The 25239-nt window shown below is 34.8% G+C and overlaps 1 protein-coding gene and 1 non-coding gene across 4 annotated transcripts; both read left to right on the forward strand.

Annotated features, from left to right (window-relative positions):
- Positions 1–19266: 19266 nt before the first annotated feature.
- On the forward strand, positions 19267–19338 carry TRNAK-UUU (transfer RNA lysine (anticodon UUU)). The gene has a single exon. It is a non-coding gene; the product is annotated as a tRNA-Lys (tRNA).
- Positions 19339–21974: 2636 nt separating this feature from the next.
- Positions 21975–24700, forward strand: LOC130943984 (putative F-box/FBD/LRR-repeat protein At4g13965). Of its 3 annotated transcripts, none has more exons than XM_057872100.1 (4): positions 21975–22187; positions 22400–23331; positions 23470–23678; positions 23993–24700. In XM_057872100.1, the coding sequence occupies exons 2-3, from the start codon at positions 22402–22404 to the stop codon at positions 23674–23676; spliced, it is 1137 nt and encodes a 378-aa protein (XP_057728083.1). In that variant the 5' UTR covers positions 21975–22187; positions 22400–22401; the 3' UTR covers positions 23677–23678; positions 23993–24700. The 3 variants fall into 3 exon arrangements, with proteins under 3 accessions (XP_057728083.1, XP_057728082.1, XP_057728081.1); XM_057872099.1 differs by having other exon boundaries at positions 22400–23367; positions 24220–24698; XM_057872098.1 differs by having other exon boundaries at positions 22400–23367; positions 23993–24697.
- Positions 24701–25239: the final 539 nt, after the last annotated feature.

Genomic DNA, 25239 nt, shown 5'->3' on the forward strand with positions numbered 1-25239 from the left:
CACGTTCTGAGGAGGAGTAGGAGGAGGAGGAGAGATGATTGCCCTAGTGCCACCATCCCTGGCCCGGGACTTTGCTTTAGCCTCCTGAACTCTCTGGTAAGATTCTTGAGCATTCTTCCTTGCCATATCTGCAAAAGAAACAAATAGCAAAAACAACAAGTCGTCATTACCTCAAAAACGGCAGATATAAGTCGGAAGTAAGGAATATATATATATATATATATATATATATATATATATATATATATATATAGCTACCTAGTTGTGACCGAACAAAAATCGGCGATCCCTGGAGGAATTTCCTAGTATCCAAGTATGGGGCTCTCCCCCACACTTCCCGGAAAAATCCCACAATGGCCGCCTCCACCTCATCCAGGTCGTCCAGACCGTACTTCTCACAGGGGGAGGCCTCCAACCAATAGAGGGAAAAGCGAGGGGAAGAATTCTCATCCAAGAAAAAGGGGTGGTGACCCTCTACAGCTTGCACTTTGAAAAAATAATTTTTGAAGTCGTGGAAGGATTCGTCAAAAAGGGTGAAAATTCTCCGACCTTGTATGGCTCGGAAAGACACCCATTGCTGCTTGTTATTTAGCCCACTAAAGGGCTTAGTCATGTGGAAAAGATAGAAGAAAATCCTCAAAGAGGTCGGAAAGTCCAAAGCGTGACTAATAAATTGGTAAATTTTCAGAAAACCCTAAGAATTGGGTGAAGTTGGGTAGGGCAACTCGACAGTGGTGCAAAACAGACATATCAAAATTCGAAAAAGGAAGAAAAACACCCAAACGGGTGATCATACATTCATACATAAAGAAAAAATGAGGGGCCGCCTCATTAGCCCTCCCAAAACAAACCCGGTCTTCTGGACCCGGGACTACCAACCCATACTTTGGCTCGTCCTCCTCAGAAGTACAAATTCTATGGTGAGTACGAAGATGGGTAATAAACTCAGCATCGACCAAGGGTTCCTCCCCTAGGACCGTGACATCAACCCATTGAGAAAGAACATCTACGGAAGCCATTTCTTTTTCTTATAAAGGGTGACAAAAACCTACAAAAGAAAAAGAAAAGGAAAATCAAAAACACGGTCTCTAAAGGGAGGAGATACGGAACCAAAATCTACAAACCAACCTATCTATCTACAAAATAAAAAAGCATGCAAACACAAAGCATGTTACGAAAGAAGAAAAGCTAACCTTTATCCAAAAATGAAGGTTGGAAGAAGCAGAAGTCTCCGAAACACAAGAATGCAGCACGAACGAAGAAAGAAGAAATTTGAAAAATTGCAGAAACGAAAAAATGAAAGAGAGGGAAAGTATTTATAAACATGCTAAGGGGCATAATGGTAAAAGCGGGGCAGTCATTAATGAGAATGCACCGTTACCAAGACCTACGCACATCCCTAACGGACACGACGCTTGATTAGACGTAACTGTCAGAACCAAAAGGACACGAAAAGTCACGTCGGTTTCAGAAAATCACGTCGGTCCTCCAACAAGTCGGCTACGACCCCGAGTAGAATACTCGAACCCAAATCTTGAAAAAATTGGGCTCGAGTAGGGGCACTGTTCATACCCTGGCCCGATAATAAAGGTCCAGGATCAAGCAAAAGACCTAATCCAAAGGGTTGGGCCTCACCAGTACCAATCTTCATCCTATGAAGTCGGTACTCACCACGACCTGTTCTAAAGAAGTCGGACACGAGATTAGCTGGCGGATAAACACTCATTCAAATGAGTAACTACCCCTAGAATCTCTCTAACCACTTCCACGAGCCATATCTTAACCTCCCTAAGATAATGGGACGGTTAACACCCTAAAAATATGGCACTACTCCAACGGTGGTTATTGGTTCACCACTATAAATACACTGACACCCCTCAGGTATCTCTAAGTCCAATACTCTCTAGACCTGCTCACACTCTTGCTAACTTAGGCATCGGAGTGTCTTTGCAGGTACTGACAAACCCCATTTTGACGGTTTATCTTGTATTGATTTTAGGGGATTTTATAACCTTTTACCCTTATTTATCCATTGAAATAGCATGGTTTTGTATATTCTCCTTTAATTGTGCTTAAGAGTGAAAATATGTTTTTTAGGTCTTAAAATAGATAAATATAATTTACCTTGATTCCATTAGATGTCTTGATATGTTTGTTAAGTGATTTCAGATTTAGGAGGCAAAGATTGGATTAAAGGAATGAAGAAAAAGCATGTAAAGTTGGAGAACTCATGAAGAAATGAAAGAACCGGAAAGCTGTCAAGCCGACCTCTTTGCACTTAAACGACCATAACTTGAGCTACAGAGGTCCAAATGATGCGGTTCCAGTTGGGTTGGAAAGCTAACATCCAGGGCTTCGAAATGATATAAATTTTGCCATATGTTGGTTCGCGTTCAGGGGCGCGCACGCGCACTTTGCGCGCGCGCGCCGATTCTGTCCGTGGCCCACTTTAATGAAATCGTCTCCAGCGGTTTTAGGAGCCTTGTGGGCCCAATCCAACTCATTTCTGATGCTATTTAAGTCAAGTATTGAAGGAGAATCAATATACTTTAGATATTTTTGACCATTAGTTTAGTTTAGTAGTTAGAGTTAGTTTCTAGAGAGAGAAGCTCTCACTTCTCTCTAGAATTAGGATTAGGTTTAGGTTTAGTTCTTAGATTTAGATTTAGATTCATCTTCTTCTACTTCTATCTTCTCAATTCCTTGTTGTTACATTCATTCTTCTTCCATTCTTTTATTGCAATTTCCTTTATGTTGTTCTTATATTTTGTTGTAGATCTAGTATTGTTCCTTCTACTTTCTTCCAATTCGATAAAAGGTAATTCATAATAAATGTGTTTCTTTTGATTGTTGTTGTTAATTCCTTTCAATAAATGTTGTTAGATTCTATTCTTGTTGTCAATTTGCTTTGCTTTTCTTTTGTGCCTTCCAAGTGTTTGATGAAATGCTTGGTTGGATTTTAGTGTAGGTTTTGTTTCTCTTGGCCTAGGTAGAGTAATTAGTGACTCTTGAGTTATCTAATTCCTTTGTTGATTGATAATTGGAAGTTGCTAATTGATTTGAATGCCTCTAAAGCTAGTCTTTCCTTTAGGAGTTGATTAGGACTTGAGGAATCAAATTGATTCATCCACTTGACTTTTCTCCATGGTTAGAGGTTAACTAAGTGGGAGCAATACACAATTCTCATCACAATTGAGAAGGATAACTAGGATAGGACTTCTAGTTCTCATATCTTGCCAAGAGTTTTATTAGTTGTTAGTTTATTTTCTTTGCCATTTATATTTCTTGTCTAAAATCTCAAAAACCCCAAAACAACTCACAACCAATAACAAGACACTTTATTGTAAATCCTAGGGAGAACGACCCGAGGTTCAATACTTCGGTTTATAAATTTAGGGGTTTGTTTTAGTGACAAACAACTTTTTGTATGAAAGAATTAGTGATTGGTTTAGAAACTATACTTGCAACGAGATTTCATTTGTAAAATTCTAAACCGTCAAAAATCCAATCGTAAAAATGGCGCCGTTGCCGGGGATTTGCAATGGTGTGATGTTATTGGTTATTGTATATATGTGAATATTGTGAATAGCTTGCTTTTTAGATTGCTTGTTAGTTTTTGCTAGTCTTAGTATTTTGTTTCATTATTTCTTATTAGTTTTTGTTTCTTATTTGTTCTTGCTATCATGAATTCTCACCTTGGCTATGAGTTTGGTTATAAACATGTTGTAGGAAATGAGGACTATAATGAAGATGTGTATCAAGGATGGGACACTCAAAGGTGGGAGGAGCCATATGCTTATGATCAATCCTCATGGCAACAACCCCCACCAATGCACTATGAAGAAGAGCCACTCTATGATGCATATCAATCCAATGGCTATGGTGAATCACCTTGTGACTTTCAAGAACTACCACCATATGCCTATGAACCATATCCTCAACATAACTCTCAGCCACACTCACAAGCCCCTTCTTACCAACCACCTTCATATGACCCTAACCCATATCCATCCTACCAACAACCATATGAACCATATGAACCACATATAGAGCCACAACCATTCCAACATCAATATTTTCAAGAGCCACCTCCTCCACATTATTACCAAGATGAACCACCTCCAACATATGAAAACCTTCAACCACAAGATGAATACTACTTTCCACCACAACCTCCCATGGAAGAATACTCATATCCATTGATTTAAGAGCCACATGATCCTAATCATATTATCCAAGAGGAACAAGAGTCAAGGGATCATCTCAAGGAAGCATTGGATCAATTTCAAGCAACCATGGAGTGTGTTGTGCAACAAGTAGAAAGAATGGAAAACATTGAACCACCACAACTCTACCAAGAAGAACCACCTTCCTACTATGAACCCTTCCACCAAAATGATGAATCCTTCCAACCACCCCAATCTCTAATGGATGAAACCCTTGGTGTTCTTGTTCAAGGGCAAGAAGAGATGCAAAGGGATGTGCAAAATTTCATGGCCGCCTTGGATGCGGTAACAAATCAATTAGCCTCCCAATGCTTGAACACTCAAGAAACTCCCATGGCTACATGTGGAGAATCAAATGAAGAACATAGCATGAAGGAGAGATTGGAAACTCCGGTGGGAAATGAAGGAAGTTGCTTTGTATTGGAACAATTGGAGGAAGCTTTAATTGTTGAAAACATGGAAGAAGTGGTAGAAGACTTAGGAGATGCGGAGCCTCCATGGGAACATAGAGTTGAAGAAAACCCCTCCAAAGTGATTGAAATTGATGCTAGGGAGGAAAGTGCACACCTTTCAAGGCATATTCCATATGAAGACTTGGATGGGATAGAGAAAGAATTGAGTTCCCTTGGTGATGAAGATCAAACATCAAGTCTTAGTGGTGAAGAATCCTTTGAGCATGAAGAACCTTCTCCGGTTGGATTTGAAAGCGTTGAGGAGGTAAATTTTTCTCATCCTCCCTATTATGATTTGAGTAAAGGAAAAGGTTTAAATAAAATTGTTAAACAAAGGATTGAGATTAAGAGATCTTGTGAAGAGGTGGAAGTCCCTAGAAATAGAAGAACGAGGGTTGGTTATGCTTTATCAAGATCGTTGGAAGCATCTTTGCCTAGGTTGTCATCTAATCCTTCACTTGAGTGGGTAAAATTCATTTCTATTAGCTTTATTATCCCACTTGAATATGATTTGCTTGAAACGGATGGCCAACTTAGGGAAGTTTGTGGGATGAAGCGTAAGCGGAAAAAGTTTTGTGGTGGGCGTTGCAAATCAAGGCTCATTATGGTTGATGCATCAAACATGAGATATAAAGGGTGGAGTAGTGCTCAAATAGATGGGTCTAGAAGGATTGTTGGGCACTTCATAGAGAATTCATCTTGTTCACCACCCGGATGGACTAATAATAATGATCAACCTCAAGATGGGTGTAAAAACAAGATATGGGATCCCGGTATACATGAGGACCAACTTTGGGAGCCCCAAGCTTGTGAAGAACTCCATCAACACTTGGCTCAATCCATGAGAAATATTGGGGCACAATGGAGAACCAAACATTGGTGGGAGTTCCAAGATGAGTACAAGCACAAGCCACCTTGAGAGGAGCTCCCCATAAGTCCAACTTAAGGACAATAAACAAAAGTGCTAGGTGGGAGACACCCCACCATGGTAAAATCCTTCCATTTTCTCTTTTGTACATATTGGTAGAACTAGTTTAATTTCATGTTTAGATTAGTTGGTTGAGTTTAATTAGTATTTTAACATGTTAAATAAGGTTTTAGGGTGTTTTGGTAATAGCTTGGAGGTTTGGAATGCTTGGATTGGTGCAAAAACATAGCAAAAATTTTTGAAAAAAACAGAACACCATCCACGCGTGCGCGCACCTAACGCGTACGCGCACCTGAGCATTTTTCGACCATCCACGCGGACGCGCACTGTACGCGTACGCGTGGATGCAAAATTTCACCCCCAGCCAAAAACCCGAGAGTTAGGCCTGCACTGTGCGAACATTGGGCCTAAGGCATAAGTCTATGCACGCGTCCGCGCACCTGGCGCGTACGCGCACATGATCTTAAATTCGCAATGCACGCGCACGCATACTGTGCGCGCGCGCGTCGATTGCACAATCTGCACTCTCGGTACTTTTACCCGAGATTGTGCCAGACTTGGGCCGACATTATGCCTCCGGCCTAACTCGATGCACGCGTGCGCGCACCTGGCGCGTACGCGTCCTTCGACCAATATACCCATCGACGCATAAACGTGCATGACGCGCACGCGTCGGTAAAAAAAAAAAAAAAGAGTTTTTTTTCTCCCCTTCTATTTTCTTTTGCTTATCACATTCGCATACTTCTACTCTTCCCATTTTCATTTAGTTTTTGTAGTATGTTTTCGTTTTTTTAGTCATTTTAATAATGGTGTTGGATTCTTACACTCAATTGTTGAGACTTTCCTGCATTATTTTGATGCTTCTTGACTTGTTTGATATTGTTGGGTGATGAAACTTTTAAATCAATGCTTCATCTTGTATGACTCTTATGCCTTTGTGCATTGATATGACCTCATATTGTCTTTCATGACCCACTTCTTCTTATGTGAACTTGATGTGCCATATGCTCTTCATGCTTCGATTTTACTCTTGCATCAAGTATCATTGATATGCCATTAGCTTATATTGTTTTCTCACTTACATGCGTAGCTAACATGTAGTGAGAACCTTACTCTTCTTTGGCATTAGCCCCCGCCTATGTTCTAATTGCCTTGATATCTTTGTTATAGGCTTAATTTTCATTCTTTCTTTCCTTTTGGGTTGGCCACCAATACGGAAGGAAAGGAAAGTTTCTAAATGGGGCAACAAACAAGTCATCCGCACAACCTTTTGAAGAAGCTCATCAATTGTAGCAACCCGTCCACCTTGCTCTTCTTTGCATGCACCGAGGACGGTGCAATCTTCAAGTGTGGGGAGGTCATTCGACCGATCTCCATGTGTACCAATTTCCTTTTCAACACCAATGTTAGTTAGTTGTTGCATTTGCATGATAGGTTGCATGTTAGTTAGAATTTGTACATATTTTACTACTTCCTTCTTATTAGGACTACTTGGTTAAAGTGATGAATTCTTTTCCGAGAAACCGTTTTAGGGCAACCTACCAATTTGAAAATTTTTTGTTGAACTTGCTTGAAAGAATGTATTTTGGAACATGGTTTTTGAGCTAAGAACACAAGCTTGCGAGATTCGAGCCTAATGGTGTGGTTACATCTTATAACCACTTATTTTTCCTTCTTGTGTGCATTATTCTCTTTCTATGAATGTAATCTTTGATTTGTTTGATTCTTTATGTCCATTATTTTGTGTATTCATGCATTTATATGATTGAGGCCATCATTTCATTAGCTCACTTACCCAAATAGCCTACCTTTTACTCTCCATTGTAACCAATTTTGAGCCCACGATTAACCCACTTTGTTCTTAATTTAGCACATTACAAGCCTTAAAGCGAAAAACAATAAATGTCCTTAATTTGGATCTTTGATTGGCTTAGGCTAGTGTGTGTGAGTATCATTCAAGTGTGGGAACCTTGGAACATTGGGTGAATAAAAGGGTAGTTTTGTATTATTAGTGTAAATATTGGGAATTGGGTACATACTCATGTATTGATCAAATGTAAAACCTTATGCATTGATGCTCTTGCATATAAAAAATGAGAAAATGAAAAAAAAAAGAAAAAAACAATATGGAAAAGAAAAAAAATATAGAAAAAGAAAGAAAAAAAGAAGAAAAAGAAAGAAATAAAAAAAAGGGGGACAAAATGCCCCAAAGTAATGCTCAAATAAAAGTCAATGCATATGTGTTGTGAAATGAAAAGGGAATGCATGAGTATGTGAAAAGGTGAGGAATGGGTAGTTAAATTAGTACTTAATTGTATAGGTCATTATATAGGTTAGGTGGGAAAGTTTAAGTTAATCAAAGATTCAAATCCTAAGTCCACTAGCCATATATGATCCTACCTTGACCCTAGCCCCATTACAACCTAAGGAAAAGACCTCATGATAATTGTATGCGTGCATTGAATAATTGTTGATTGTTAGATGAAAAACAAATCTTGGAAAGTATGATTAGGGGAGAATTGAGAGAATCAACCCCAAACACCGAGTGACTAGAGTGCAAACACTCCCGGTGAGGGTTCGATGCTCAATTCCTTGATTCCCGGCTTTCATGAGCGTTCTTCTCGCAAGTCTATTTGAACTTCATTTCCACACTTGAATTGGTAGGATTCATGAATCGTCATATGACCTTAGCCCCTACCCGTTTATACATGCACTTGGAGGATTGATTTATTTTTAACCAAGTAGGTAAAACCATTTTGCATTTAGTTGCATATAGTTTAGGTTGCATATAGCTCATTTACATGGAATAAATGTTGATACCCTTTGTTTCTCTCTTGGCTTAAGCATGAGGACATGCTTGGTTTAAGTGTGGGGAGGTTGACAAACCCCATTTTGACGGTTTATCTTGTATTGATTTTAGGGGATTTTATAACCTTTTACCCTCATTTATCCATTGAAATAGCATGGTTTTGTATATTCTCCTTTAATTGTGCTTAAGAGTGAAAACATGTTTTTTAGGTCTTAAAATAGATAAATATAATTTACCTTGATTCCATTAGATGCCTTGATATGTTTGTTAAGTGATTTCAGATTTAGGAGGCAAAGATTGGATTAAAGAAATGAAGAAAAAGCATGTAAAGTTGGAGAACTCATGAAGAAATGAAAGAACCGGAAAGCTGTCAAGCCGACCTCTTTGCACTTAAACGACCATAACTTGAGCTACAGAGGTCCAAATGATGCGGTTCCAGTTGGGTTGGAAAGCTAACATCCAGGGCTTCGAAATGATATAAATTTTGCCATATGTTGGTTCGCGTTCAGGGGCGCGCACGCGCACTTTGCGCGCGCGCGCCGATTCTGTCCGTGGCCCACTTTAATGAAATCGTCCCCAGCGGTTTTAGGAGCCTTGTGGGCCCAATCCAACTCATTTCTGATGCTATTTAAGTCAAGTATTGAAGGAGAATCAATATACTTTAGATATTTTTGACCATTAGTTTAGTTTAGTAGTTAGAGTTAGTTTCTAGAGAGAGAAGCTCTCACTTCTCTCTAGAATTAGGATTAGGTTTAGGTTTAGTTCTTAGATTTAGATTTAGATTCATCTTCTTCTACTTCTATCTTCTCAATTCCTTGTTGTTACATTCATTCTTCTTCCATTCTTTTATTGCAATTTCCTTTATGTTGTTCTTATATTTTGTTGTAGATCTAGTATTGTTCCTTCTACTTTCTTCCAATTCGATAAAAGGTAATTCATAATAAATGTGTTTCTTTTGATTGTTGTTGTTAATTCCTTTCAATAAATGTTGTTAGATTCTATTCTTGTTGTCAATTTGCTTTGCTTTTCTTTTGTACCTTCCAAGTGTTTGATGAAATGCTTGGTTGGATTTTAGTGTAGGTTTTGTTTCTCTTGGCCTAGGTAGAGTAATTAGTGACTCTTGAGTTATCTAATTCCTTTGTTGATTGATAATTGGAAGTTGCTAATTGATTTGAATGCCTCTAAAGCTAGTCTTTCCTTTAGGAGTTGATTAGGACTTGAGGAATCAAATTGATTCATCCACTTGACTTTCCTCCATGGTTAGAGGTTAATTAAGTGGGAGCAATACACAATTCTCATCACAATTGAGAAGGATAACTAGGATAGGACTTCTAGTTCTCATATCTTGCCAAGAGTTTTATTAGTTGTTAGTTTATTTTCTTTGCCATTTATATTTCTTGTCTAAAATCTCAAAAACCCCAAAACAACTCACAACCAATAACAAGACACTTTATTGTAAATCCTAGGGAGAACGACCCGAGGTTCAATACTTCGGTTTATAAATTTAGGGGTTTGTTTTAGTGACAAACAACTTTTTGTATGAAAGGATTAGTGATTGGTTTAGAAACTATACTTGCAACGAGATTTCATTTGTAAAATTCTAAACCGTCAAAAATCCAATCGTCAGGTACCACCCCCATCTCCTCGCACAAACAAGTCGGACGGAGCCTCCCGAGTTGCAGATCCATTCGGAATCCTCCTCCTTCACACATTTGGGCCAACCAACTCCATCCAGCCCATCAATCTCCGGTTACCCACCGTAACAGGATCATTTCCACTGCATGATAATCAGTATAAAATGACGTATTCACCAAATATCGGGGTGTGCCAATCTCATAATGGACGTGAAGAATTGTATGACGATGGTGAATAAATAAATAAACAATTATGTTATGTGTACACTAAAATCAATCATCAAAATCAGGTGTTAAATATAAATTAAAAATAAATTAAAAAACATATGCATTTGTACATAAATACATATTGGTTAATTTTGATGGCTAATTTTTAATGTACAAAAAATATTTTTGATAAATAAATAAATAAATGATTATTTTTCATATGTGAAAATTGAAGAAGTTACTAAACATGCATATGATAGTATTGCATAATAGTAATACCATGTTGCATGGCATAAAACAAAAACTCGCATGAGGAGGTGTGCATTGTGCAATGCATTTGGTGCATGAATATACAACACACAGTGGAGAAATAAGTGAACGTTGTTTTCGCAAAATTAAGGCTACTTTCGCATTAGGGTGGTGCGAATTGAGGTTAGCTTTTGTGTGGAATGAAAAAGCATGAGGGTGGAGTAAAAATTAATGGGTGTTTGTGTGAAATAGAATTCGCAAGTAGAACATGCAAAAATCAATGGGTGGTTTGCTCAAACTCACTGGCTTTAACCATTGGCGGAGAGGCTGTATATGCTTGAATGCTTGATCAATTTGCAGTTTGCAAGGGGGCAAGGGAGTTTTCATTCTTTCAAATATAAGTGAGTCTGCTTTCGAGAACTTTTTTGGTTGAATTGAGGGAGAAGGCAAGAAGCTAGCTACACCATGCAAATGATGTTTTAATTAGTTGGTTGCTGATGAAGTGGAAGGGATTATAACCGATAATATCTGGTGAAGTGAATGCTACACTATATTGCTTTTAAACTTCTTGCTGCTTTATATCATGAGTTTAGAACACATGATAAATTTAGTTTTAAATATTTTTATTTAATAAAAACAAAATAAATATATTAAAATTTTGAATTTTTTATATTTTTAATATAATTTTTTTACTAATAACAGATTTATCATGTACTCTTAAGAAATATGTTAAGTAAACCTTTAGGTAGCGTTTGGTGGAGAGACAGAGACAGAAAGACTGAGACTGAGAGACAGAGACTAAAAGACAGGGATTGAAACAAATCTCAGTATTCTATTTGGTGCAAAATAGGAGACAGGAATTGAAACAAGAATGAAACTCTAATTTAATTTGCACAAAGGGTAAAATTGGAATTAATTAATTGAAATGAAAGTATTTTAGGTATAAAATGTTATTAAAGTTTCAGTCTCCATTTCTAAAAATTTCAGTCTCCTGTATCCCTACTTTTTAGAGGTACTGAAATACTGAAATTTTGGAGACAGAGACAAAAATTTTAGTACCAGTCTCTAAACTAACAAACACAATACTAAATCTCAGTCTCTCAGTATCTGTCTCAGTACCTGAAAACAAACGCTACCTTATATCATTTACATTACATCATTAAGGCAATTCAATAGCAGTGTTTACAATAACTGAAATTTATGATGAAAACCTCATCAGATGCGCTAGAGAAATAAATGTTGAAAATTGGTTGATAGATACACCGGTTGTATTATTTATCTTTCTATTATTTATACTTCTACACACTATCAAATATCTTCTTTTTCCGGCTAATAATATCTTTTATTTTAGTACAGTGCTAGTTGATTGATCTTAATAAAATGGCATCTGGGGGTGTATAATGAGGCTAAAATTGGATTGATGTATCACTTCATCATCAAATTTCTGGAATTCGACCATAATAGCACTTCATTTATAATTATCCAAATCAATCCCCAAAAATTTTAAAGCAAATATTTTAGTTTCAAAAAAATTAATATACAAAATCACTCTCAAGATTTTATTCTAACAGACAAATCAGTTCTCAATCTATTTTTTGACATAATAATTACTCAAATTAGTATCCAAAAATTTTAAAATTAGACATTTTAATTCTCAAACAAAATTAATACATAGATTAATTTCTAACGTTTCTTCTGTCGGACATAACAATCCTCTATCTATTTTTTGGCATAACTAACTAACAACAAATGCTGACTTGGCACTTGGCACGTAAACTTGCACACTTGGCGGTTAAATAGATGAGACTAAAAATGGTTCTTCTTTATTTAAAATGATCTATTAAATAAAATAAAATAAAATATCTGCTTTTACTTTTACTATATGTCAACCTTTATTATTATTATTAGTTTAGTTTTGTACATGTAGATGATGACACTAGCATATTGATACATTTTTTTCGTTGAAAACAAACAAGGTGAATAATGATGCTTGAAAATCCAAATTAAAACATTTTCATTTAATACAAATATTTTTTTAATATAGGACATTGTCAGATTCTTATTGACAATTTGATATTATGCATATAGAATTAAGTTGTAAATTTCACACCAAACAACGTGAACAATATGCTGCAATCCAGGCCCACTAAAATAAAAACATTCCACCCCATTTATCCATCACAACTCTAGTCTCTCACATTCCATTTTTCTCTCTTTTTACTGCAGTTGCTTCACTCCCCCTTCCTTGTCGCACCGCCATGAACGCACGTCACCGTCGCCGCCACCGTCAGAAGAAGCAATGGGCCGCACTGCCGCTGCACCTTCTTCTCCCATGAGTCATGCGGTCCCTGTGCTCCCCGCAACCGACGCTGCCGCTGCACTTTCTTCTTCCTTGTGTCGCGCCTCCTGCTCTCGCCGCTGCCACTGCACCTTCTTCTCTGGTGCGTCGCGCCACCTCTGTTCTCCTTGCAAGAGACACTGCTGCTGCGTGCCTTCTTCTCCCCTCCGTGATGTCGTCACACTGTCACCGAGCTAGAGGCCTTGTTCCGACGCTGCTCCAATGCTATACCTCTATCCTTGCTTCCACGCTGCTGTGTCGTGTCTTTCATTACAAGAAAAATATTGATCACCGTCGAATTTAACGTCATTCTGTAGTTGATGGTATAAACGGCACCGAAAATCCCTTACCGGCAGATTTTTCGTCGGTGTTTTCAATGGATTGTCGAGTCTGAGTTTATGATTATCGTCGGATAGGCTTTTTAGTTTTTATTTTTTTGGCACAGTTTAGCCACAACTAACAAATAAATCAAATTAAAACTGTTGTTAACAAAATTGCTATCAGAAATCTAAAATTCGTAGAAATCAACAAATAAATTTATTAAAAATAAATGGTATGAATACAATAAAATATCATTGTACCCTAAACAAAAAAATGCATAAAACCCTAATCTCTACAGATCCTAATAATCGTCGGCATCGTCGTCCCCCTGCTGAGGTGACGGAGTAGGTGCTGCCATCGGTGATGCCCCACCAGTAGCATCACCGTTGGAACCAGCAGTGCCATTGCCTCCAGCGTGCATCTGCTGGTTGTACTCCTCCATCTGTTGTCGCAACCGATCGAGCTGCTCCAGCTTCTTCGTTAGGTCTGAGTTGATGGCAACGCGTGCAAAAATCTCTTGATACCTCAGCTCAGGCTGCTCCTGCTGTTGGTGAAGCTCCTGTGTTAGCTTCTGCACCTCCTCCTTCAGGTCGATAACTTCGTTGGGATCAGCAGGGCTGGTGGCAGAGGAAGCCGCGAACGTAGAGGAGCAGAGACTACTAGCGAAGAACGAGCCCAATTCGAAGCGGCGATTCTTATAGGGTTCAGAGGCAGTCTCGCGCTAAATCCTATCGGGATCCACAACTGAGGTCTCGGAGCCGGCATCGTCAGCTCTACTAGTTGGCTGAGATTGCTGGGTCGCGACCTCCAACCTCTGCTAATACTCCTTCTGCATCACAAGCATTAGTTGTGTTTAGGATAATAGTTAAATAATTGACTTTAAACCAAATAAAGTTAAAATTTAGGATTAATTTAAACTCACATAATGGGTCATTGATCGCTCGTCAGTAAATCTCTCCTTGTTTGCCTTCACAAACAAATTGAATAATGACAAACTAATATATTTGAAGCAAGAAATCTTAATTCTAATTTTGAAAACATAATTTTAATTTTTTCGATTTTACCAAAAATTTTATAAAAATTTCGACAGACTCTCTCTTGAAATTCGGATTTAGCCACCCTTGAAGGTCCATCCAAACCAAATATCCTTCATTATTTTCGTAGTCAAGCATTTTCCAAACAATTTCAATAGCAGAAATCAGCAAACAGTTTAATAATCCAACATTTTTCAACAATCTCAGAGCCTAATTTAACCTATTCTAACCTATCATAACCCCCTAAATCTACTAAAACTGAAAATTAAACTAACTAAACTCTACTAACTACTTAAATAACTTGATAATAGAAAAGAAAATTAAACTGACGAAACAATTCTATATCAGCTCAGCTTAATTCAGTTCATATAGGATTATATAAGTACATATCAACAGAACAAGTAACTTATAAAATAATTGAACAAATTAAAAAACTAATTCAAGTAACTACCATAACATAAAACAATGCCAAAATTCGTACCAGTCTCGTCTTCGTCTTCATGAAGGTCGTCGATCCACCTGTATACCTCGACGATCTGGACGAAGCCCTGTTGGCAATGTTCGTCAGACGGTGATACTTGAAGCCCTCGTTATCTCTAAAATGTGCCTCCAGTTCGCTATTGATGTTTGGACAGATCCATAATGCCAGGTGGTCTTTTCCCTGATGAACATCGCTCATCATTTGCTGAAAACGTTTAGCTGTCCGGTGGTCGTAGATCTTCCAAATCATGAGGTTATCTTCTACATCCCATATGAATTTCAACTGCACAAAGTGATTCACCAATATTAGTTAGTTGGAATAAAATATAGTTCAAATACAGTAAATTAATTCTAACTAAATTGGGTTCTTACCGCCCACTTCTAAAACCAGCGCTCTTTGGTCTCAGCAGGAATTTGCGTGTAGGTCGGCCACGGGTGGTTGTTAATGGACTTAGTGACCTCGGATATCTCCTGGGTGCAAGCACTAGAGTTTGGTGTAAACCTGTAAAAGAATAAATCACACATTAACGAACACATAAGATAAACAAACTCAACCTAAAGAAACTTAATATTAAAAAATTGAACTCACGAGTCATGATTGTATGCCATCGGGCCAAATCCATCGCACGCTCTATTGACGTTGTCGCTGCATCTGCAGGGAACATAGCAGAAGGAGGCACCCAGTTCGAGTTTGGGACTATGATAAATTACTGGTCCGATAGACTCGCCTGTGACATCACAAGAATCGATGGGGTAGCCAGATAGAGGTCGATGACTGGGTAGCCTTGGAAAATTTGGTGGAAGTCCACCCTCTACCACGACCACGTGTCCCACTCGACCTACCTCTGTTGCTTGTCATCATGTCTGTACAGTGAATATATTAATAACATAACAAACACCAATAAATAATAACATAAGAAAGAACTCAAAAAATAACAAATAATTCGAAAAGTGGTTTAGTTTAGTAAATAAAAAAATTATATAGTGTTTTAGTTTCAAAATAATTAAATTAGACTTTCAAAGCATTCTAACTTTATTCTATCTTATTTTCTTTTCAAAGTATTCTAATTTTTATAGCATTCTAACAAAGTATTCTAACTCTCAAAGCATTCTATCTTTATTAATAATTTTTTAAGATATTCTAACTTTTAAACCATTCTAACAATCCAAAAAAAATTGAAATACAAACTCAAGAAAGTACAAAATAACATAACGAAACATCTCTAGCAATGCTTACGGCAAAATGCTTTAATTAATCAGCATAAACTAGCAGCTCCAGCAGTAATATGAATCAGCAAAATAAGCATTAAAATAGTAATTTTCTAACAAAGAAACAGCAACCAGTAAATCATCAAAACAGTTAAGCATTGCTCAAACAAATTCAACAACAATTCTTCAGCCAAATTAATAGTAAAACGCAGAATTAATGATTCAAACTAATTCAAATAATCCCAACAACAAGAATTGGCAATCTCAAATAATAATTCCAAACACATTGAGAAAAGATCAGTACCTATCAATCTAACTAAATTATCCTAACCTAACCACCTAAAATTAACTACAACAGAAATTAATCTATCTAAACTAATTACTAAAAATCAACTAACAAAATAAAGTTAACATTAACTAAGCAGAAATTAAACAGCGTGAAAAACAGATTTAGTGAAAATCCCTAACCACCTAAAATCAACTAAAATAGAAATTAATCTAACTAAACTAATTACTAAAAATCAACTAACTAAATAAAATTAAGATTAACTAAGCAAAAATTAAACAGAATGAAAAACAGATTCAATGAAAACCTAGAATGCAAAGCAATTAGAAGAGAAAAAACAGAAATGGACAGTTCAAGCTGTGGCGGCAGGACAACAGCGGTGGAAATAGAAAACAGAGAAGGGGGCATTTCAAGCAGTGACGGCTGGGCAGGACAGCAATGGCGGCAGCGGCCTTTGCAACGACGGCAGGGGCTAGAGAGAGACTGAGAGGTGAGAGGTTAGAGAGAGAGAAAGAGAGGAAGGTGAGGGTTTAGAGAGAGAAACTAATTTCAAAATGAAGAAGAAGAGGGTTCACAGTTCTAATTTAGGGCACGATTACCGTCGAATTTATCGGCAGATTAATCTGACGGTATCGTGATGCATGTAACCAAAACGCAATGTTTCACTAAACAAGCTTCAGCATCGGATTTACTTGCCAATAAATCCAACAGTAGCTAGTGCACAAAAATTTTTTTCCTCCAAATTTTACCATCGACATTACCGTCGGAACATCAACTTTGACGGTAATATTTCAAGGTGACGAATTTATTGCCAAATTTGAGAGAAAACTTCCCGCTAATATCTGACAGTTCTCAGTATTTTTCTTGTAGTGTTTGCCACATCCATCGCGTGCCGCTTTGCTTCATTCACTTAAATGGTATGATCCAAATAAAAATTCACATCTTAGTGAAAAGAATCATCCACATACATAGTAAAATAAATATTCATACACAAATAAACATCCACTTTAAAATGAAAAGAACCAGCTGCATAATAATAAAATGAACATCTGACTTAGTTGATAAGAAACAAGTAACGAGACAACAGCAACAAGGGCACTGAGGTCATGATATAGCAACGGCAGCAGTAGCACAAGATTTTATACACACACTTTTTATATTTTTTATGCAAAAATTCTTTTTATACTATAAATACATACATAAGAATCTAATAAATAAATTTATTATCATTTTTATCCAAAAAATATGTAAGAGAAGATGAGACTTAGTACATCTCTTTTTGTTGGATTTAAAATTGTGTATGTAATGAGGATGATTTAATAATATTTTTTTAAAAAATATCATATTAAAAATTAAATAGGTTTAACTTAATTTTAAAAGTTAATTTGATTATAATATTTACTAATATTCTTTTTCTAATAAATACTTGAAGAATTTACTGAATCATACCAAAAAATAGACAAGGGACTGTTATGTCTGACGGAGAAAAATGTTAGAAATTGATATGTGTATTAATTTTTTTTTGGACTAAAATATCTGCTTTTAAAATTTTTAGGGACTGATTTGGACAATTATTCTGTCAAAAAATAGACTAGAGACTGATTTGTCTGTCGGAATAAAACTTTAGAGATATTTTTGTTTATTAATTTTTTTGGGACTAAAATGTCCGCTTTTAAAATTTGTAGAAACTAATTTAAATAATTACTCTATATTTTTTATCAATAACTCATATTTAGAATTTAGAATTTAAGATTCATAATTTAGGATTTAGAATTTCTGATTTAGAATTTAAAATATAATGCTTAAAATTTATGATTTAAATTTTAAAATCCAAAAGGCGCTGCACTATTTACTTTCTTTAGCGTTAATATTCACTCTAATACATTAAAAAAATATTTTGGCTATTTATTTCCAACTTTTTTTAGTTATAATTGTCTTCCTCCTATAATATTAGATATTTTCATTATCAAATTTCTAAATTCAATTAGGAATCCTAATTCATCATTGTCTATTTTTAACTCAAAAATTATATAATCTTAATTCATTCTCTTAATTTTTATATAAGTAAAATTTAAATATATATTTACTTTTGAAACATAAAAATTTAATTTTTTATTTAAAAATTAAAAAATATAAGATATTTGATCATTTTTCAATTTTCATTATATTTGTAAATAAAAAAATATATTTTTGTTGTAATTATAAAGTTTAACAACAAGCCGTCTTAGTTCAATGGTACTGTGGTAGAGCGCGTAGCTTTTAACTAGTAGTCGTAGGTATGATCTCCACAAATACATTAATCATTTAATGTACATTGTAGAAAACTTAAAATTCTCTTAAAAAAAAGAACTATAAAACATATTTGGACTAAAAGATAGATTAACCTTTTACACTATAGAAATTGCTCTTTCTTTTTATTTTAGTTTTATAAATAAGGATGAACATATAATTTATTACCTTACTATTAATTATATTTTAATATTTTCTCTTTCTTTATTATTGTGTTGTAATTATATCAAAACTAGAGGTTTAACAACAAGCTGTCTTAGCTCAGTGGTAGAGTGCGTGACTTTTAACCATAGACGACGTTAATTATATGTAGCATTTTATTAGGAAAAAATTTGTAAGAAAAGGAACTATATAAAACATATTTGGACTAACACTTTATTTGGATAGAGGAAAGAAAATTATAACTAAAATAAAGTAAAATTACATTAATATCTTTATTTATATTATATATAAATTATAATATATTAATATATTTAAATGATTTTTTTAATAAAAAAAGTAAAGAGAAGTCTTTTCAAGCTTAAGAAACAACTAACTATTTAGGAAATTTGCTTTCAATTTTAACACCATGGATAAATTAGTTATTTTACTTTTATTTTGGAATTCTTATTAGTTTTTTTCGCAGATTTGAAAAGAAATGTTGGACATAAATCCCACGCTACTTTTTTTCTTTTCAATCAATTTTCCTTCTCATTCAATCAATGAAAAACTTTATTTTTCATCTATTTTTGTTGTGCATTTTCTTTTCTTTTAAATTGCATTAATCCAAACATAATGTAAAAGAGACTAAAATTTTAACAACAAGCCGTCTTAGCTCAGCGGTAGAGCGCGTGGCTTTTAACCACGTGGTCGTGGGTTCGATCCCCACAGACGGCGTTAATTATATCCAACATTTTATTAGAAAAAGGATCTAAAAAAATTCATTAATAATTTAATGTACATTATAGAAAACTTAAAATTTCCTTAGGAAAAGGAACTATAAAAGATAAGAATTATGTTAGTTTTATAATTAAAGATGAATATATAATTCATTACCTTGATATTAATTATATTTTAATATTCTCTCTTTCTTTATTATTGTCTTATCTAATTTTATTAATATTTTTACTTAATTTATATCAATTATATAATTTAGGATTTTCTCTTTCATTATTAGTGTTTTTTCTATCTCATTTCTATTTTTATTTTAAGATAAATATATTTAATAAAATTTCATGTACAAACATGGTCTGAGCTGCAACCGTTGGTCTTAGCAAACTGTTTGCCGTACCGTGAATTCGATTGACAACTGATTCTGGTAATTTTACATAACGAATATTGTAAACAACACAGCCCAAAATGACAGTTGAGAAAATTATGTTTAAATTCGTGGAGAATGAGATCTAAACCTTTGTGATTCTTCTCTTACGTTTTCTAAAGAAACAACCACCTTCTTATTGGGATGAATATTTTTCAAATACAACTTCACCGGTTGTTTTACCTATGCCTCCCATCTCCCAAATTTCCAGGGTTCGAACTTCTCTTGATTCAATTAGCACACATTGGTTCAAAATATTTACAGTTTCCATCAATTCCAACAAGATTTTCCGACACACTTGAAAAGCAACGCTTCACTTTCTTCGAGATCTCTTTGACAATCTCTTCAATAAGTCCAGCTTCATTTCTATGGTATAAAAAGGAAAGAAAAAGACACGAGAAAGAATATATATATAAACTGAGATTAGTGATTTTGTTGAAAGGGGAAAAATATATGCATGTGACATGATATATATATATATATATATGTTGGTTTATATATATTAGATATATTATGTATTTGTTTATATTACATTAAAAATTAGCTACTAAATCAATTGTTATATATTTGTTTATATTTATATATGTTGCTTTATATATTATTTCAATTAAATAATCAATCAATAAAATAATTAAATTTGTTATAATAAAATAAATAAATTTACAATAGATAAATAATCAAACTTGTTTATATTAATATAATATAAATATTTTATGAAATATCAAATACATATTTTTATAAGTAACAGTTTATTGATAATTAATTTTTAATGTATATATAATATAATTGATATAAAACAAACAAACAACAAGATCTTATTCTACTAAGTAAGATCAACCAAATAAATCAAATACTAAGTCCTTGCGCGTTTTTCTCTTTTTTCTTCTTCTTCTTCTTTTTCTTTTCTTTCATTATCATTATCTTTATCGTCATCATCATCTTCTTATTTTACGCGTTTTTTTTTTCAATGTCGCTGCCGCCACCGCCGTCGTTGTCACTGCTGTTACTGTTGTCTTCTTTTTATTTTTCTTCCTCCTCCTTTTTTTCTTTTTATGTTATTGTTATCGTCGTCGTCATCATTTCTTTCTTCTGCGCGTTTATTTCTTCAACGTCGTTGTCATCGTCGCTGCCACCACCATTGTCTTTCATCTTCTTCTTGATGTTGTTGTTTAATTTCTTTCTCTCTTTTTTTCTTTCCTCATCATCCTCTTTTATTATCATCATCGTCCTGGTCATCTTCATTTTCTTCTACCAACCAGTGAAACACGCATATCACATAAATTTTTAGAAGACTACATACTCAAAATATTGACTCACTTAATTAACAAAATACATTTGCAACAAAATTGTGTGTTATATGCAAAAATTTATATATTCTATATGCAAAAATATGTATACTATATTAAAGAAATACACACAACACATAAATTGTTGTGTATGACACAAATTTTGATATATAGCATAGAATTTTTTATGTGCATCACAGAAATTTTTAGAAGATTATATATCTAGGACATTGACTCACCTAACTAACAAAATACATTCACAACAAAAATTTGTATGTTATGTGCAAAATATTGTATGCTATATGCAAAAATATATATATATACTATATCAATAAAATACACATAACACACAAATTTTGGTGTACGACACAAATTTTGGTGCATAGCTCAAAATTTTTTAGAAAACTACATATTCAGAATATTTACTCATCCAATTAACAAAATACACTCACAATAAAAATTTGTGTGTTATGTGTAAAATTTTGTGTACTATATCAATAAATTTGTAATATTACAAATATATTTTATGCTATGTTTTAAAAATTTTGTATTACAAAAAACACAAAAAAAAATAAGGTGTAGTGACATATGCATATTATTTTTGCTGACTTTACACTAATTTAATTGAACTTAATTACAAAAACATATGTAGTTACTCGACTTCTAATCTCATCATAAATAAACAAAATTTATGTTTGATAGAGATATTTACAATATTATATATAATTTACATGTAGATCATATGTAAAAAAATATTTTTTATTTAATTTGATTTTATAAAAATACTTCTAAAACTAAAAAAAAAATTAGTGCACTGCTATTAGGCTAGCAATCACACACAAATAGAAAAAACAAAGAATTAATATATAAGAAAGGAAGTTAAAGTAACGTTTGATAATGGCTTTATTAGACTCGCCTACAATCTTTATGGAGAACTTATGCCATTTAAACTATATTATTGTTGTTGAACTATTAAACATTTAAACTATAAAACTATTATCAATTACCTGACCGATCTACTTACCGGTCTGGTTTTCATAACCTTGGGAAAAAGGGTTGCAATTTCTGAACCGAGTCATAAAACATTTTCAGAATTTCAGGTGTTCGAGATTTTGAGGCGTTTGAATCTCCCTAACTACACGGTAACCCTGACCCATTCATTCTAACTATTTGTTCCTCACATTCTTCAATTTCCATAGAATTTAACGTTCACGTTTTTCGATTCATATGTCTTTCACTACTGTCACTCTTTAATTTTGCGTATATTTATAAGTTATAGCAAACTTTTGCGAATTCCCTTTGCTTCTCGGAGTGAGAAATAATGTGTAAAGTTCATTTTTTTTTGTTGGGTCAGATATGCCAGCGATGAAATTTGATGCTATTGAACCCAATTTGAAGAGAGCAAGAAATACTAATGGTAGTGTTAGTGAGAGGGAAGGGGATGAAGATAGGCTCAGTGACTTACCGGATTGTGTTCTGATTCACTTGTTGGAATTCCTAACAACCAAAGATGCTGTTAGGACTACTCTCTTGTCCAAAAGATGGAAGGATCTATGGAAACGAGTTCCTTCTCTTAGATTACGTAGCACAGACCCTGAATTTCGACATATGACATTGTTCAAGAAATTTGTTAATAAGGTTCTATCTTTTCGTGACGGCTCTGCTCCACTCCACAGCCTAGATTTCTGTTATAATGGTCTTATCCCACCTACGCTTTTGATAAGGGTTGTGAAATATGCTGAATCACATAGGATTGAGCAATTGAGACTCAATATTGATTCTGGTGGTATAGAGTTGCCACCTTGCTTGTTTTCCATTCAAACTATAACGTGGCTTGATCTTTCAGTTCCTAGTGGAGAGGCCCTCGGATTGCTTCCAAAGTTTCTAAATATGACAGCTTTAATGAGTTTGCGTCTTAGGAGATTTGCCTTTAGTGCTGGTGATGGCGAACTGGTGGATCCCTTTTCGGGTTGTATCAAGTTGAAGACTTTGGTCATTGAGCATTATGTTGTAAAGGTTCCACATATCCTCTGCATTTCAAATGTTACACTTACCAATTTGACCATTCATTCTTCCCCTTTTCATAGCAAAGAAGCTTATGAAATTGTGCTATCAACTCCGAGTCTTCGTTCTTTTGCTTATCGGGGTGTTATCTCTCAGAAAATCTCTTCAAAAAGCAATCTTTCTTTTCTTGAAGAAGTAAATATCGATGTTCCCAAATCGTTATTATCGAGTCGCTTGCACTCACCTTTCATCCTAATTAGCTGGCTGCAATTGCTTGCTAATGTAAGATCATTGACTGTCAGTTCATGTACTCTTGAGGTATCTTAGTTTAGTTTTCTTTTTTATATAGCAAGATTTCTTGTCCTTAGATGCATTTTCAAGTGTAAGTTTTGTCTTGAGCAATCTTGTGAATTTGTGTAGATTCTCTCCAAAATCCCAGATTTGGTGAACACTGAAAGCCCATGCTTGGATAACTTGAAATCATTGATAGTGAAAGTGCAGAAGTTTCGCAGGCCGGTGAAGCTACATAAAGCAGAACTGCAACTGTCATCTCCACGAATTGATGGAGCAGTTGATTTCCTAATTCGAAACTCCCTCTTTCCAGAGGTTACTATAGTAGATTACTGAAGGTAACATGGATGTTTTGCCATTGACTAGAGATTCATAATATCTTGTTCTTTCTTACAGTAAATTATCCTTTTTTCTGTAATAATTTCAAAGAAAAATAGTAGAGAATTTCAAGAATTTGAAAAATAATATCTTTTCATGTTTTCATGGGGATGTGTTCACTTCACTGTCAAATTTTATTTTATAATGGTTGTTTGATCTGATAATTTATTGATTTTAACTTTTTAAGATTTCTTAATGCCTTTTTTCCCAAGGTTAGTTTGTAATTGCATTCATATAACTTATCTCTTTTCTCTTGACTTGCTTCTTGTTGCAGCCATTGGCATTTATCGTGTGAAACTTACATGCCATTTTTTAGGATCTAATGGCTGTCAAATTTCAATTTGATTGGGCAATGTTTTATTGGATACGATTAGACATTTGGCTTCTAGATGTAGCAATAATTAGTTATGTTGCTGGAAGAGTATTGCTGAAAATTTTACCATGCTGCTTAATGTCAATGCTTCAAGACTTGGTTGGGCTCTAAAAGTTGGAGTGGTGCAGTTGTGGCAGGTACCAGACAGAGATGGTGCTAGTGATGTGTTCATCATCAAAGGAAAAAGGCTTTTTTCAGAGTGTCAGGAAGTTGGAATCTGAGTCTGACTTTAGGTTCAAAGGGGTTTTTACCATTGTGATTTGCTGTCATGAGAAACCGAATGGCAATAATCAATTTTGATCTTTTATGTTTGGAATTTTTTAGTAAACTATTTATAATTATGAAAGATTTGAACATTGATACAACAAAGATTTAGTTAGTTATACAACAACAACAACCAAGCCTTGTCCCACTAAGTGGGATCGGCTACATGAATCAAACGACGTCATTGTGCTCTGTCATGTATTATATTTATATAGAGACCGTTTACATGTAGATCTTGTTTGACCACCTCATGGATGGTCTTCTTAGGTCTTTCTCTACCCTTTGCCCCTTGTTCATCTTTCATCTTATCCACTCTCCTGACTGGATGTTCTATCGGTCTTCTTCTCACATGTCTAACTGTCTTTTTCACAATGGGTGCTACTTCAACTCTCTCCCTTATATCTTCGTTTTTTATTTTATCCAATCGCGTATGACTATTCATCCATCTCAACATCTTCATCTCTGCCACACTCAACTTATGTTCGTGCTCCCTTTTAGCCGCCCAACATTCCGTACCATAAGCACAGCCAGTCTAATGGCAGTATGATAGAATTTACCTTTAAGTTTTAAAGGTGCTTTTTTATCGTATATAAAACCAGATGCACTCCGCCATTTTGACCAACTTGCTTGGATCCTATGATTTACATCCTGTTCAATCTCTCCATTATCCTGTATGATGTACCAAAGATACTTAAAACTTTTAACTTTTAGTATGATGTTTTCTCCAATCTTCACCTTTATATTAGGGTTTTTCCTTCTCAGACTGAACTTACATTTCATATATTCCATCTTGCTACGGCTTATGCGCAAATCATACACTTTTAGAAATTCTCTCCATAACTCAAACTTCTTATTTAGGTATTTCCTTGACTCTCCGATAAGGA

The sequence above is a fragment of the Arachis stenosperma genome, chromosome 8 (genome assembly GCF_014773155.1).
Source record: "Arachis stenosperma cultivar V10309 chromosome 8, arast.V10309.gnm1.PFL2, whole genome shotgun sequence".
Classification (NCBI taxonomy): Eukaryota; Viridiplantae; Streptophyta; class Magnoliopsida; order Fabales; family Fabaceae; genus Arachis; species Arachis stenosperma.